Source organism: Mus caroli, chromosome 18, assembly GCF_900094665.2.
Source record: "Mus caroli chromosome 18, CAROLI_EIJ_v1.1, whole genome shotgun sequence".
NCBI lineage: Eukaryota > Metazoa > Chordata > Mammalia > Rodentia > Muridae > Mus > Mus caroli.
In genome coordinates, this window is record NC_034587.1 from 6,759,917 (window position 1) to 6,775,776 (window position 15,860).

The 15,860-nt window shown below is 39.2% G+C and overlaps 1 protein-coding gene across 1 annotated transcript in view; it reads right to left on the bottom strand.

Moving 5' to 3' along the window:
• LOC110285107 (high mobility group protein B3-like) overlaps window positions 1-15,860 on the bottom strand; it is a 45,944-nt gene that overhangs the window by 2,033 nt on the left and 28,051 nt on the right. The window contains 1 exon segment of the mRNA XM_029472166.1: window positions 13,284-13,610. Within this exon segment, the coding sequence (XP_029328026.1) occupies window positions 13,284-13,610 (327 nt within the window).

A 15,860-nucleotide genomic window follows, 5' to 3' on the forward strand; every position in this document is an offset into this window, starting at 1 on the left:
AACCCTGTCTCACCCCCCCCCCAAAAAAAGGTATAGGAATGGCTAGCCAATCCAATGTTATTAAACACTGTCAAGAGTTTCTTTACTCTAAACCTACAAAATCATTTTACATCTTCCCCTAGGGACCATGATCATGGTGACTCTTCTCTTACAGAATCATTTAAATCTGTGCTGATGCAAACAATACACTGCAGTATTGGTTCTCACTCAGATTGAACAGTGTTAATACAGTCAGTAATTGCACATCTTCCCAATGTTGCTCTGCTCCATTCTGGTTCCTTCATGATTAGTGAGTAAGTAAGCTTGTTATGATCTTGAGCGTGTTTCCCCATCTGTGGCATTAGCATAACAGACTTTGAAATTGTTATATACATCTTCATTTCCACATGTATGTCTGTATGCCATGTGTGGGGTACATCTTCAGGGGCCAGAAGATGTCAGATTCCCCAGAGGAGTTACAGGTGGTTGCAAGCTGCCTCAAATGGGGTACCAGGAACAAAACTCACAACTTCTAGAAGAGCAGCAAGTGTCTTTTTGGGGGGATGGGGGTGGGTTCAAGATAGGGTTTCTCTGTGTAGCCCTGGCTGTCCTGGAACTCACTTTGTAGACCAGGCTGGCCTCGAACTCAGAAATCTGCCTGCCTCTGCCTCCCAAGTGCTGGGATTAAAGGAGTGTGTCACCACCACCCAGCAAACAAGCAGTCTTTAACCATTAAGCCATTTCTCTAGTCCTCCTGTCCATAATAGGATTAAAGTCGTGTACCACCACCGCCTGGCCCTGGCTAGCCATTCCTAAACACTGGGTCCAAGAACCCTTGGCGTTTCCATGATTTGTAGCAAAGTGAGAAAAATAAAGATGTAATCATCACATTAGCAGTACACATACAACTAAAACTGAAGTGATGAGAGGCACAGTGACCTGGGTGCCAGGAGAACAGGCACATCCATGAAGTATTACATAGTTTGCAAATCCATAAGGGTTGTCCAACAAAGAAAATCTTTTAAAGGTTGTAATGTTTTCATTAATAAAACAGAAGTAGTTAAAAAGAGAATCTTATTTGGAAATTTTTACTATGTTTTGAAAATTAAACACAACTTTCCTTTAATATGAAGAATAACAACTGACGGTCTATGGATTTGCTGGCCTGTTTGAGTTTAGTTTGTTTTGGTTTGTTCTTGTTGCTCAGGACTGAGGGTGGAGCCTCTCATATGCTAAGCATGTGTTTTGCCACTGAGCTATAACCCAGCTCCTGGAAATAATTTTTTTAATGTTCTTAGTCAGAAATTAAAGATTATCAACTTGGTAGCTCTATACAAACATATAGACTAAGTTGATCACATTTTATTTTTTCTGGACTTAGGGATTCTGGAAAATCTTCATTTAGATGAGACTCATGCTTGAATCTACAGTAAAGAAACTACAGCACTGGGAGAATTGGAATGAGGCATTGTTGGGAGAGATCATTGGGAAATTACATTAGGGTGTAGACTTCAATAGAGAAACAATTAAGATGCATATTTTTCTTATTTGTTATTTTGTAGAAAATACACTTGGTCAAATGTTTATAGAACTTCTTTTGTAAGTATCAGGAGGAAAAAATGTTGTGAGAAGTAGCCTCCAAAAAGGACTTCCCGTGAACTCTGTCTCCTGCAAAAGTCTGATGGAGTTCCTATCTACATTGAAGCTAGGCTGAGCTTTCCCAGTAGAATGCACTGTAGGCGCGATGCCAAGCCTAAGTTGTGAGAGTGTCTGGCAACTCACAGACTTGTGCTCTGGGAAGTTTTACTAACGGAAATCAACATGGCTCAAAAAACAAAACAAAACAAACAAACAAACCCAAGCTTATTGAGCACCAGAAGAGATCACATGGAGGGCACCTGAGAATCCATCAGACTTTGAGAACTCATAACTCAGACTTGGCCTATTGTCCAGCTCCCTCCCCCAAGTCAAGCCTTTTATATAGCTCAGGTTGCAGCCTTCCTTCCTTAACCTCTCAAATATGTAGGAACCTGCTAACCACAGCTTTTGATAAGACAGGGAATAAGAAACCGACTGATTCCCTCAAGGACTGCTTATACACCAGAATCATAAACTAATAGAATGATTCTTGCTTTGATCTACTGTTTTGGTATAGTTCCTCACAAACAAACAAACAAACAAACAACAACTGTATCTCTGGAAAAAAGTTTTATTCACAAGTAAATATGGAAAAGAGAAACTAGAAACAGTATATACTTTTAAAATATTGCCTTTACAAAATATCTACAGTGGAGCATTTAAAGAAGTAACAGGTTGATGCATGATAATATCTTTTATTTCCAAAAGAACTGCACTAAAAAAACCCTAAATGTTTTTAAACAAGTTAAGGAATTCATGGTTGGAGAGAGAACTCAATTGGTAAAATGCTTGCTACAGACCTGATTTCAATCCCCAGAACCCACATTGGAAAAAAAAAAAAAAAAAAGCCAAAAATTCTGGACATGGTATAGTTTGTAGTCCCTATGCTGGGGAAATTAAAAGTCTGGTCCCTGGGGCTTGCTGCATCAGTCTAGTCTAAATCAGCAAGTTCCAGACTAGTGAGAAACCCTGTCTCAAGAACAAGGTGGATGGATCACAAGCAAGTATGCCAATATTTGACCTTTGACCTTCATAAATATCTGCACAGGAATGTACCCCCACAAACATGAATATGTAAACACAAATTAAGAAATACTTCCAGATTCTTAAAATAATTATAAAGTTGCTTCTTTCCTATAGAAATACATTTTACTTATACTTTTAAAGGGTTTATTTTTATTCTATATGTATGGGTATGTGCCTGCATATACATGAGTTCTACATGTATGCCTGGTACCTAGGGAGGCCAGAAGAGGGCATCAGATTTCCTGGAACTAAAGTTCTACACAATTGTGAGCTACCATGTGGGTGCTGGGAATTGAGCCCAGGTCCTTTGTAAGCGCAGCAAGTTCTCTTAACCACCAAGTCATCTCTCTAGCCCCTTAGCTATATTTTTATATTTCCTTAATTTAATCATTTTTTATCTCCAGAAATCATAACATAGGTACATACTATAAATTGAACATCAACTATAAGTCAGTTTCATAAATTACATGTCATCCCAAAAATGCATGCCATAAATGTATTAAGAATGGGATATAACTAAGTTTCTATAGAAACCTTAGCCAACACTTTCAGGAAAGTATGATACTTATTATGGTTAATGTAGCTTTCCAAAGGGCATCATTTTTTAAAATGTACAACTTCCCTAGATTCTAAAAAACTTTAGTAAATAGAAAGTTATGAGACATTAGATTCTGTTCTGTTTCAAGAGATTAGTTTTGTATGATTAATATTTTACCCCAAAGTAATTTTTACATGTTTTTCTACGTCCAACAAGTAAATCAGGAAGAAAATGTTCCTTTTTTTTAAAGAGCAGAGAGAGAGAGACAGACAGAGACAGAGACAGAGAGACAGAGAGAGACAAAGAGAGAGACAGACAGAGAGACAAAGAGAGAGACAGAGAAAGAGACAGAGAAAGAGACAGAGAGAGAGAGAGAGACAAAGAGAGAGTCAGAGAAAGAGACAGAGACAGAGACAGAGAGACCCAGAGAGAGACAAAGAGAGAGAGAGAGAGACAGAGAAGGAGACAGAGAGAGAGAGTTGTTTTCTTTCCACAGAACATTAGGGCTTGGGAATAAATATAGTTTGACATTTTTAGATCTACTACAGCCTTGATCCTGCCTAGGCAGACTTGGGAATTTGGGAATCTGTCAAGATCACAACAAGGAAAGGATATGGCAGGCTGTGAGGACACAGTGCCCTTATGCTTCTCCTGACTTGCCCTAAAATGTTTTCCTCTAACATCTGTTTTGTATTTCTTAGAAGCTGCTATTCCATTCAACTGCAAACATATTTGCATTGACCCTAGAAATAGAATAGAGAAATAGAAGGAAAGGGATTTCTGTAAACTAATTACTCCTCTGCTTTATGTCATTGCTGTCTTGGAGACCTCACTGCTACCACACCCCCAAGCCCAAGAACTCAAATACCTACTATTTCAATGTATACCAAAAGTAGGGGTTTTGTATTTGTGAACATTCTGTGATGGTCTACTTGTAACCACAGTAAGAGAGGAAACCCAGGTGAGTGGAATAATAATAACACACAGTTGGCTACATGCCCTCCTTTTTTTTTTTTTCCAAGTCTCCAATCTAGATTTTTTTTCTTCCTGCTTAAAAGCACCATTCCCCTAAATTCCAAGGCTAAGCTTGCTTTCAGAACCACTGCTTTTCAGATTTTTACATCTTTCTCTTTAAGGCCCTTTATTTGCTAAGTGACCAGCTCTCACCCAGTATTTACTTTGTTTATATCATTCCTTTTTTTAATTATTATTCTTTAATCTTTTTTATAATCCAGTTTTTATTGCCCTCCCGGTCTGCCCTCTGACTGTTCCTCATCCCATACCTCCTCCCCCATCTCCAAGATGATGTCCCCACCCCCACACTCCCACCCCATGAGACCTCCCCACTCCCTGGGGCCTCAAGTCTCTCGAGGGTTAGGTGCATCTTCTTGGCAAACCTGGCAGTCCTCTGCTGCATATGTGTTGGGCCCTCATATCAGATGGTGTATGCTGCCTGGTTGGTGGTCCAGTGTCTGAGAGATCAAGGGGTCCAGGCTAGTTGAAACTGCTGGTTTTGCCCTCCTCCTCATCTTCTTCTAGCCTTTCCCTAATTCAACCACAGGGGTTCCCGCTTCTGTCCATTGGTTGGGTGTAAGTATCTGCATCTGTCTCAGTCGGCTGCTTGTTGGGCCTCTCAGAGGACAGCCATGCTAGGCTCCTGTCTGCAAACACACCACAGCATCAGAAATAGTGTCAGGCCTTGGAGTCTCCCCTTGAGCTGGATCTCAATTCTTTATCATACATCGGTCCCAACTCTAAGCCCTTCTGAGGACCTAGACACTCAAGAATGTTTTTGATATTTCACTCTCACCCTTCAGTTACCTCCTGGAAATCTCTGCAGCTAGAAGAGTCATTGATTCTTTATACTCCCACCCACCTTTTTTTGGTTTGTTTGTTTAAATAAGTAGCTGAGTCTGAACTCAAAGTTCTTATGTAACTAAAGATTCCTTGATTCCCTGATCCTCCTTACTCTTAATTCCACCATGCCCAATTTTTATTTATTAATAACCATGATTCTTTTTGTACTTTATATTTTTAATTTGCACATAATATATTTTATTTGTTGAATTTATACATTTGACTTAAGTGACCTTGTCTTTGTTGCTTCATACATTCCTTAGAGCACAGCTAGAATATTTATTTAGTTATTTATTTAGCTAGTTAGTTAGTTAACATGCATCAGTGTTTTATATGTATGTATGCCTATGTGAGAATGTCAGAACCCCTGGAACTGGAGTTACAGACAGTTGTGAGATGCCATGATGGTACTGAAAATTGAATCTGTGTCCTCTAGAAGAACACCCAGTGCTCCTAAACACTGAGCCATTTCTCCAGCCCCAACATACCTAGAATTTTAAAAAGCAGTAATCATGTTTTTCTTTTCATTATAAAATATTTTGTACATTTTTTAATATTTTGGAAAATACAGAAAGTAAAGCACAGAACAAAAATCACTTATATCCTTCACCCAGTTACAATCACCATGGATGTACCTGCGGTATCTCTTTTGATCTTCTCCTCTGCAAGCATTTGTTTATTTACATGCTGTATATATAGTTCGTGTACACTGTTTTTACTCAGCTTATACATCTTGCATAACATTCTATCACAGACAATTATGATCCTCTATTTAACCATCATCCTATTGGCTGTTATGTACTTCTTTCTGTATGAAGGTTGTTTTGTTTTGGTTTGGTTTTTTTCTTTAGAGTTTTTTCCTTAGAAGTGGTCAGTTCAGAATAGTTTAACACTTTTGGGGACATTGTTTTGCCAAGTTGTTTCTCAAAATGCTATAACAAGTATGCAGTGTCACTATTAACATTTTGTGCCCTTTTATTCTCCTATTGAGCGTTGGCTGGCTCATTATACTTGAGTTCATGTGTATTAATTTGTGTACCTTTAATTTTGATGTCAAAGTTGTTTTTTCCATACTTATTGACCCTTGTTAATTTTTAGATTTATCTTACATGTATTAAAATGATATGTATGTGTATCATATACATGCCTAGTGCCAGTGAAGTCAGAAGAGGGCATTGAATGCCTTAGGCCTGGCGTTATGGATGCCTGTGAGCCACCATGTAGGCTGAAGGAACTGAACCCAGGCCCTTTGCAAGTGCTCTTACCCACCAAGCCATCACACCAGTCCAGGATTTTTATTTTCCTATACATTAATTTATACTTTACATCTATTCATCTACTGGTTTTACACTTTTTTCCTAAATTCATTTGTATCTTTTTATATACATACATTATTGTAACCCTTTACTAATTGCAGATTTTTACCACTTTTTTACATTTTGAACATTTTAAACAACCAAATATTTTCTTTTAAAAGTTCTGTCATTTCATTTTTCTTTAGAATTTCTCTATTTTTATGTATATAATGTCCTTCTGTGTTCTAAAGGTTTAGAATATATTTAGTTCCTTTTTTAAAATTTATTTATTTATAAAAGGTTTTTGGAGACAGGATCTCTCTGTGTAGCCTTGGATGTCCTAGAACTTACTCTGTAGACCAGGTTGGCCTCAAACTCAGAGATCCTCCTGCCTCTACCTCCTGACTGCTGGGATTAAAAGTGTACCACCACCACCTGCTTTAGTTCCATTTTAAAAAACAAACAAACAAACTTTTCATATATGTGGGTGTTTTGCCTGCATGTATTTTGCACATGCATGTAGTAGAAAATGAATTGTTCCAGAAGAGGGCATTGGATTCCCCAGGACTGGGATTACAGAGAATTTGTGCTCCACATAAGTGCTGAGAATTCGTTCCTGGTCCTCTGGAAGAGCAGCCAGTGCTCTTACCTGCTAAGCCCTTTCTCCAACCTCCAGTTCTGTTTTCTTTTGTTCCCCCTGCTCTGTGGCTCTTCTGCCAAGTCCTGGTTCTCTGTATTTTCATTTTAAGTCTAATTGGAATAAATATTGAAGGTAAAAATTGTATGCTCTCCAATCACTAAACAATTTGAACATGTACATTTATATGTGTGGGGGTAAGGCATACATGTGTGGATACACTGCACCACAGCATGTGTGTGGAGGTCAGAGGGCATCTTGTGGGAGTAGGTTCCTTCCTTCTAGTGTCTGAGTTCTGGGGATTCAACTTAAATCATCAGGCTTAGCAGCAAGCACCTTTACCCATTGAGTCATCTCTCTAGCCTTTTAAATTGCTAAACAATTCTGTTAACAGCATTAAACATTACTTTTCTTAATAATTATGATACCATTATTAGTATACATGAATTGTTCCACATAATTGTATATATTCTTGAACTATTCCATTCTATATGTATAGTTGTTCATCTCTTAAAAATAGAAAATGGGGCCAGTGAGGTAAGAAGGTAAAAGTGCTAGACACAAAAGTCTGATGACCTGAGTGTACACACACACATACACACATACACACACACACACACACCAGAAGTATGTTCTGAGAAATGTGTCCTTACACAATTATTGTACAAACACTGTGGAGTGTACTTAATGGCTATAAATGTTTAGGAATGTTGCCAGACCATACCTATTTAGTGCTGGGAATTGAACTCAGGATCTCACACAGACTGAGTGTACACTCTGTCAGCCCCATATAAGACCATATATGATCAGATATTAACCAAAATTATTCCTTTTATTTGTTTAAAGGTTCTAAATTACTTTAACCATTTGCATTTAAATATGATTTATAAAATAACTTTGAGCATCTCCTTATTCTGTTGCAATTGTAGCTGCAATTGTTTTACTGTTTATTTATTTTTGAACTGGGTTCTTATTATGTTGCCCATGCTGCCCTTGAAGTCCTGGACTAAAGTGGTCCTCTGACTCAGCTACACATAAGTACATGGGACTTCAGGCATGTGTTGCCCTGGTTGGCAAAATGTTTTAAATGTATAATTTAATTTAGGCAGAGTTTTGTGACATAACATCTTCTCAATGAGCAATTCATACAAAAATGTAAAATATATTTCTTAGACTTTATCAGCATGGTCATACATATTTCTTACTGCAGGTATTTTTGGTTAATCTATAAATTTTGCTGCCACCCTACCTGGGAACTTGGTTTGGGCTATTTCACGATTATATGAAAGTATAGTATGGAACATATGCTTAATACTTCTACTCAGCCATTCTGCTGATCTCCTATTGTATCCATAAGTTTTTAATTATGTTGAAATTCTTAAGTGCATTTTAATAACCACTGTAACTCATCATAAATACAACAGGATCAATTATAAGATAAATACTTATATAATACTTTCTAAATGAACTTATTTTGTGTGCATGTGTGTGGATGAATGTGTGTCACAGCATATGTATGGATAGCGGAGAACTAACTATGTGGGAGTCAGTTCCCATTCCCACCATGTAGGTTCTGGGGGTCACACTCAAGCTGCTGGACTTAGCAGCAAGTCGCTTTCACCCTGAGCCATCTCAAACAGACCCCCTCTGACTCTTCTCTGGTGCTTACTAATATGTTTTGTTTTTCCTCAAAAAAGTTGGCATTAGTCTTTAAAGCCTAAGCAAACAACAGTACAGAATTTTATAGTACTGTTTTGTGTTTTGCTTTTATGGCTGCCTTTCCCTTGTGGAAAATAAATTTGTCTTCCCACATTCTGGAATAACACAGCTCCCTTTTAAAGCAAAATTTAACTCTTAAAAAAAGTGACACAATTGAAAAATGTTGTTCAAATAAAACCACATGTTATAATAGGCATATAACATTGGATAGATATGGATACACCAGTGAAGAGAAAGGCACCGTCTTTATGTAAGGAAGGGTATTTTATATCAGTAATTGGCAGATTTTAAAATGTATGTTAAAGCACCAAATTGAACCTCTCTCCTGAGAGTAATTAGATTACAAAAAGAATTTCAATAAAGGTTGCCTACTGTAAACTGTTGATTTTATTTATGATGCTATGATTTTATTTACCAGTACAAATATTAGTTGTTATAACAGCCCAAATGTGAAAAAAATGACAATGGGGGGCTGTTCTAGCTGAGTGGAGGCTAGTAACAGCAAGCTCACTCACAGCACGCTACTTTTTGCCTTGAGAGTGTTCCATGGGTTGCCTAGTCTAGGGCTCTGAGTAAAATGATTTCTGAGAGGGCTGGAGAGATGGCTCAGTGGTTAAGAGCACTGACTGCTCTTCCAGAGGTCCTGGGTTCAATTGCCAGCAACCACATGGTGGCTCACAACCATCTGTAATGGGAACTGATGCACTCTTCTAGTGTGTGTCTGAAGACAGCTGCAGTGTACTTACATAAATTAAATAAATAAATAAATAAATAAATAAATAAATAAATAAATATGATTTCCGAGTCACTATCCTAGACACCATGGTTAGATATTTATGCAAAGCTACCCCTTGAAGAAGAGTATGAGATAATATATGAAGAATCATAGCATGACTAGAATATTTGTGTCTTGACTAAAGCCAGTTATTTTAAGAATGCACTTGATTAGTTGTCTGTATATAGCACTTACCCTTTTCTTCCCCTAGGCAGCTACTGATGGAGTTCTGTTGGACTGTGTGATCTCCCAGAGCTTCATTATACTAATTTTACAAATCTCTACACGTATCCTTGGCATTTCATCTTACATTAAGTAACAGACTCCCAGTTTTGACCAAGACAGAGGACATTGACAGTAGCCTTTGTCTCCTGCTAATTACAAATCAAAACTGGATAAAAATGTATATAAAATGTAAATGTATAGTACATAGTTAATAGTACTAGCTGCTCTATCAGAAGACCTGGGTTCAATTACCAGCACCCACATGGTGGCTCACAACCATCTGTAACTCCAATCCCAAGGATCCAGTGCCCTCTTCTGGCCTCCACAGATACGATACACTAACATACTTGTTTATAAAACATCCATACATGTGAAACAGAGAAAAACATAGAAAAGGAAAACTGAACTGCAGTACTTAGTACAATGGTGCAGGGTACTAAAACTTGTTAAGGAAACTATCTTCTCTGTAAAGAACTGGGGAAAAGAGACCTCTATAAATGAGTGTGAAAAGAATCCTGGAAAACACTGAACTGGGGAAGAGAAAGAATAACCCCAAAATGTGTAAGAGACTCCCAAAGTCCCAAGTCACCCATGGACTACACATACATGAAACTTCCCATCCTCTTCTTCATCTTCTCACCGTCTTCTTGTGTAGTCACTAAGTGTTGCCACTAATGTGCACATGTCCTGAACCACACTCTAGCCTAAAGACTGCACATGATAGAATAGTAACTCCCCAAAGGAAAGCTATTGATGATATACTTGCAGCTGCCAGCATTAATCTGATTGCTTCCTGCTTCTCCAATGTGCAGCTCATCACTTGCTTCTGTCTTTACCTGGCCACTCTTATAGGTAACTGATGTTCATTTTCATCATTATCCATCTTTTAAGAAATCATTTTAAACTTTAGTTCACAAACAGAAAGATAGTTCTTCGACTTCAGGTGACCTACATCCACGTCAACTGAGTCTTCCAGAGTCACCACTCTGGCAGATTGCATTTAGGAGGGAGAGTCAGTGGACACATATAAATAATAGTAGCTGTAGAAAACTGCCACGTAGCATGTCAACAGCCCAGAACTACTTAGTTGTAATTTATGTTCACCTTATTCTGCCTGTTTCATTGTTCTGGGATTGGCTCTACAATGCAGAGATTAGACACAATAAGAATGTCTATCTGACACCCTCTTTGTCCAGATCTTAGAGGGCAGCATTTAGATTGGCACCATTATAGTAGCTACATGTATTAAGACAGGGGTTTTCTTCTTCTTTTTTATTGATTTTTTTTTCAAAAGGAGGGGTAATTTTGTTTGCTTTTGACACAAAGTTGTCTTATATAACTCCACTTGGCCCAGAACTCACAGTGTACATCATATGGTCCTTAAAAATTGAGGCCATCCTCTGCCTCTCCCCTCCTACTTACTAGGATTATAGATTCAATCCACCATGCCCAACATGATTTGATAAACATTTTAAAGACTTAATTTTTATTTATGTGTGTATGTGTGTAAATATATATAAGTGTGTGTTTCACATGTGTGCAAATGCTTGTGGAGACCAGAAGAGCCAATGACCGTATTGGATCCCATGTGGTTAGAGTGAAAGACATTTCTGAGCTTCCCTATGTAATTGCTGGGAACTAACATCGAATCTCTGGAAGGGCAGCAAGTACTCTTACCCATTAGCCTATAATGTCGTCGGCAGTTATTTGATAAATCTGTTTAGAAATTCTGGCATAGATTTTTTTTGGGGGGCCTGTTTCTGGTTTGTGTGTGTGTGTGTGTTGATATGATAAAATCACATTCATTAAAAAATGTAATCCGGGCTGGAGAGTTGGTTCAGCGGTTAAGAGCATTGACTGTTCTTCCAAAGGTCCTGAGTTCAAACCCCAGCAACCACATGGTGGCTAACCACCATTTTTAATGAGATCTGACGCCCTCTTCTGGTTCATCTGAAGACAACTACAGTGTACTTAGATATAATAATAAATCTTTAAGCTGGAGCAAGTGGAGGTGACAGAGAGAGCAGAGGTCCTGAATTCAAATTCCCAGCAACCACATGATGGCTCACAACCATCAGTACAGCTACAGTGTACTCATATACATAAAATAAATAAGTAAATAAGCAATTTTTAAAAAAAGAATATAATCCAGCATTCCAGGTCTTAACTAAGCCTTCAATTTGTCATGAAACATTATCAGTTTTATTAATTGCTGCAGTCAGTATACTAACTTTAAAGATTGGATTTTTTTGTCTGCAATCATAGTTGGCCCCCCAACTAATTTTTTCAGTAATGCTAGCCTCAAAAAAGAGCTATTGTTGTCTGGTAGATTTTGTATAGAACTATTATAATATTCCTGAATTCTTGTTCTAGCTTATTCGTGGTATCTGGAATTGTCTTTCTCATAACTTCTAGATCATAAATTCATTTTTCTAGGTTATTTCTTCTTCTTTTTAAAAAATGTAATACTGTTTATTTAACTTCAAAAACATTTCAGTATTCTTTTTTTTTAAGATTTATTTATTTTTATTTATATGAGTACACTGTAGCTGTCTTCAGACACACCAGAAGAGGGCATCAGATCCCATTACAGATGGTTTTGAGCCATCATGTGGTTGCTGAGAATTGAACTCAGGATCTCTGGAAGAGCAGTCAAACCACTGAGCCATCTCTCCAACCCACATTTCAGTATTCTAAACATACAAAAAATAACAGAATGTTGCAAATGCATATAGGTCCAGAGGGTTCGTGAACTTCCATTGATGCAGTAGTTCTTTGCTTTGCTGGCAACGATGAGTTCTACAGTTTCTTTAAAAGTTTAAAACCTACTGCACTTGGGAGGCAGAGGCAGGTGGATTTCTGAGTTCGAGGCCAGCCTGGTCTACAGAGTGAGTTTCAGGACTGCCAGGACTACACAGAGAAACCCTGTCTCGAAAAAAAACAAAACAAAACAAAACAGAAAAAACTCCAAACACTCCAAAAACTCCAAAATCTCCAGCTGACCCCTCCCCACTTTCCACAACTAAGAATGTCAGCAGAATGCTATGCCACTATATACAAAAACAAGACAGCCTGAAGCTAAATGGATGCCCACCGCAGTATCAACAGGCCCCCTCCAAAAGGCATCTTCCCCTCACAGCCTCCATGCCAAACAAGGGACATCAAGAATCTGTCTGGGTTGTTTTGTTCTCTTTACAAACTATAGATATGTACAGTTGACAACTCAGGATTTCTAGCCAATAACCATATAGTTAACACTACCTTATGAGTTGAGAACAAAATGACAGAAACATCGTTAAATGCCTTGTCACACCAACAGCAAGTGCACTGAGGAGGACACAAGAGTGCCTTTTCATTTTAAAAATGTTTGGAGCTATGTACAGTTTGATATAGTTTTAGGGTGCTCTGGACACCCATGACCACTTCATGTGAACCACTGACACTTTGAGAAACTACAATATTGTTGTGATCAAATTGTGTAATTAAATCTAAAAAGGGCAATAGACATGACTCAAATAAGAGATGTGTCAATCACAGTGCTCTCCTACTCTAAGGTATTCACAAGGAGACAGTTTTTAATTCATCTTTCTCTACCCCCTTCCCCTCCCCCTTCCCTTCTCTCCTCCTCTTCCACCTTTTTCCGGGCAACTTTAGCAGGACCCTTGGCATCATCAAACTTCCCTTTAGACTGATGCTCAGGAACATTCTTCTCATACTTCTTCAGCTTTGCTGCCTTGATAACGTAAGGCTGCTTTTCATTGTCACTTAAGTTATTCCACATCTCACCCAGATTATTTTTTTCCACATCTCCAATGAAGATGCCGGAGTTTGTGGATTTGATCTTGGGGTGGAATTTGAAGCAGAATAAGAAAAATCGAGATGGGGGTCTTTTGGGGGCATTTGGGTCCTTTTTCTTCTTGCCTCCTGTCGCTACCGTCTCCAACCAGCAGAAAAGAAGCAATGAAACTGACGTCCTTCTCAAGGCAGTTTATTCAGGAACTTCACAATTGTGTAGGAAAAGAATGCCTGACCTCTCTTGGCCATCCCCCTTTATCCCCTCCAGTCCCCTCCCCCTCACCCCAGTCCACATAGGCACAGTTCATTGGCTCAGGACTACATTTGTCACGTCATCTGATCTTACGTAGTGGTGCATCTGCGCAATGCAGCTCAAGGTATGTGGCTATCTTGAGGGATATGAGGAAGTCAGGTGCCAGTCATAAGACTTGGCAGCAGTCCCGGGCGCCATCTTGGGACCGTGGCCACACCCGCTCCTCACATCTCCCCCTTATTCTTTAAATTGGCAGAGAGAATTCCTGTCTTAGGTTGCCCCCTGCAACAATGCTCCTTACCCGTCATCGGGAGACAGGCAGCAGTGGTCTGATCCCTGTCTTAGGTTGATAACACGTCCAGGGAGTCTTACCCGTCATTGACTACTTCCCTAGCATGCCAAGCCACACTTGAGGAAATTGTCCCATCTCCACAGCTTCAAAAGCTTGTATCAACAGAGCTTGAGCCCTGCAATGGTGATGTTGCATGCAGCAGATGCACCAAAAGGCCAGGACACTGATGAGCATCCAGTACAGTGCCAATCCACCAATACCGGCCCATTCCTTTAGGTGTGACATAGTGGTGGCAATCCAATTTGCAAGTCCTTCAGCCATGGATATATCCACCCGAGTGGAATTGATATGGACTATCCCAAAATCTCTCTTGAGTCTAAACAAGGTTATAACTGAAGGGGTCTGCACGGGCCATGGTAACAATCTAGGCATTCAGGTCACAATAGCTAAAGAAAACATAGAAGCATTCCAACACATACTATAAAAACAACTATCCTCCTCACATTCTACAACATCATCAAAATAACTACCATTATAAACTAAAAATACAAAAGGAGGCCAAACGCATACAGGCGTGGCTTTAAAGAATACATTCTTCCCATAAGCAAATTGAATAACAGAAGACTCAAATAATACAGATCCATTCCAATAAAAGCTAGTATTTCCCCACACCCCACCCATCAACATACTCAAAGAAGAAAGATCTGCACAACTCCCAATTTATCCCACACAACAGCCAAACATTAAAGGGATTGCTTGCTCCTCTCTGGGCTGGATTTTGATACGTCCAATTAAACCCTGAAAACGCTTGATTATGACTGGTACTAATATAAGGGGGAAAGGTAAAATATTTTTTCACGGCCCACAAAGCCTTCCTGGACCGGCAGCGGATCCATGGGGGCAGCGAATCTCGAATACCCCTACAAAAGGGGGCCCATCATAGATCTTCAGTCATCACTGCAGGCAGCATCATCACCCCCAGGAGCAGCTTCATCAGGGCACCTCCGTCCATCTTGAACTACCCTTGTCAATCGCTTTGGAACCCACAGCGGCTGGCGATGATCCTGTGGAAACACACAAACAGACCCTCTTGCCCAGACTAACACAGGATCGGGCCCATGCCATTATCCACTCAGAACATCCTTCCACGTGACTGTACCTTTGTAGGATGCCTAGGGATTGGCAAACTGTTCTGCAGCAGTCAAATCATTTTTATCTTTATTCAAAAAATTCAAGGTAAAGAGAGCAATGGCTAATCTCTACCTAGGAGTAGTGCCAGAGGCTACTCCCCCTTTCTATTTTATTAGACACTCTTTCAGAGTGTGATGGGCTCTTTCAATGATGCCCTGGCCCTGAGGATTGTAGGGTATACCATGCACCAAGTGGACACCCATCATTTTACAAAAGGAAACAAAAGAAGCTGAAGTATAAGCAGGTCCATTATCAGTCTTAAGCTCTCTGGGCTGACCCTATGCACCCCATGCCTCAAAGCAATGAGCAATGACATGGCGTACCTTTTCACCAGTATGCAGGGAGGCAAACAACACCCCAGAGGTTGTATCTACATTAACATGAACAATTTGCAATTTACCAAATTCTGAAAAATGAGTCACATCCATTTGCCAAATGTGGAGGGTTTACTCTCACACTTGCCTGAGGCAATAGGGGGACACAGGCTTTGCAAGCCATAACAATATCCCTTGCCTCTGCTCTAGTAATATGAAATCGAGAAGAAAGTGTTTTGGAATTCACATGAAACTGTGAATGAAATTCACGAGCCAGTTCTACAGGTGTTTGAATCAAAAAGGCAGAAGCAGCTCTAACAGCTTTA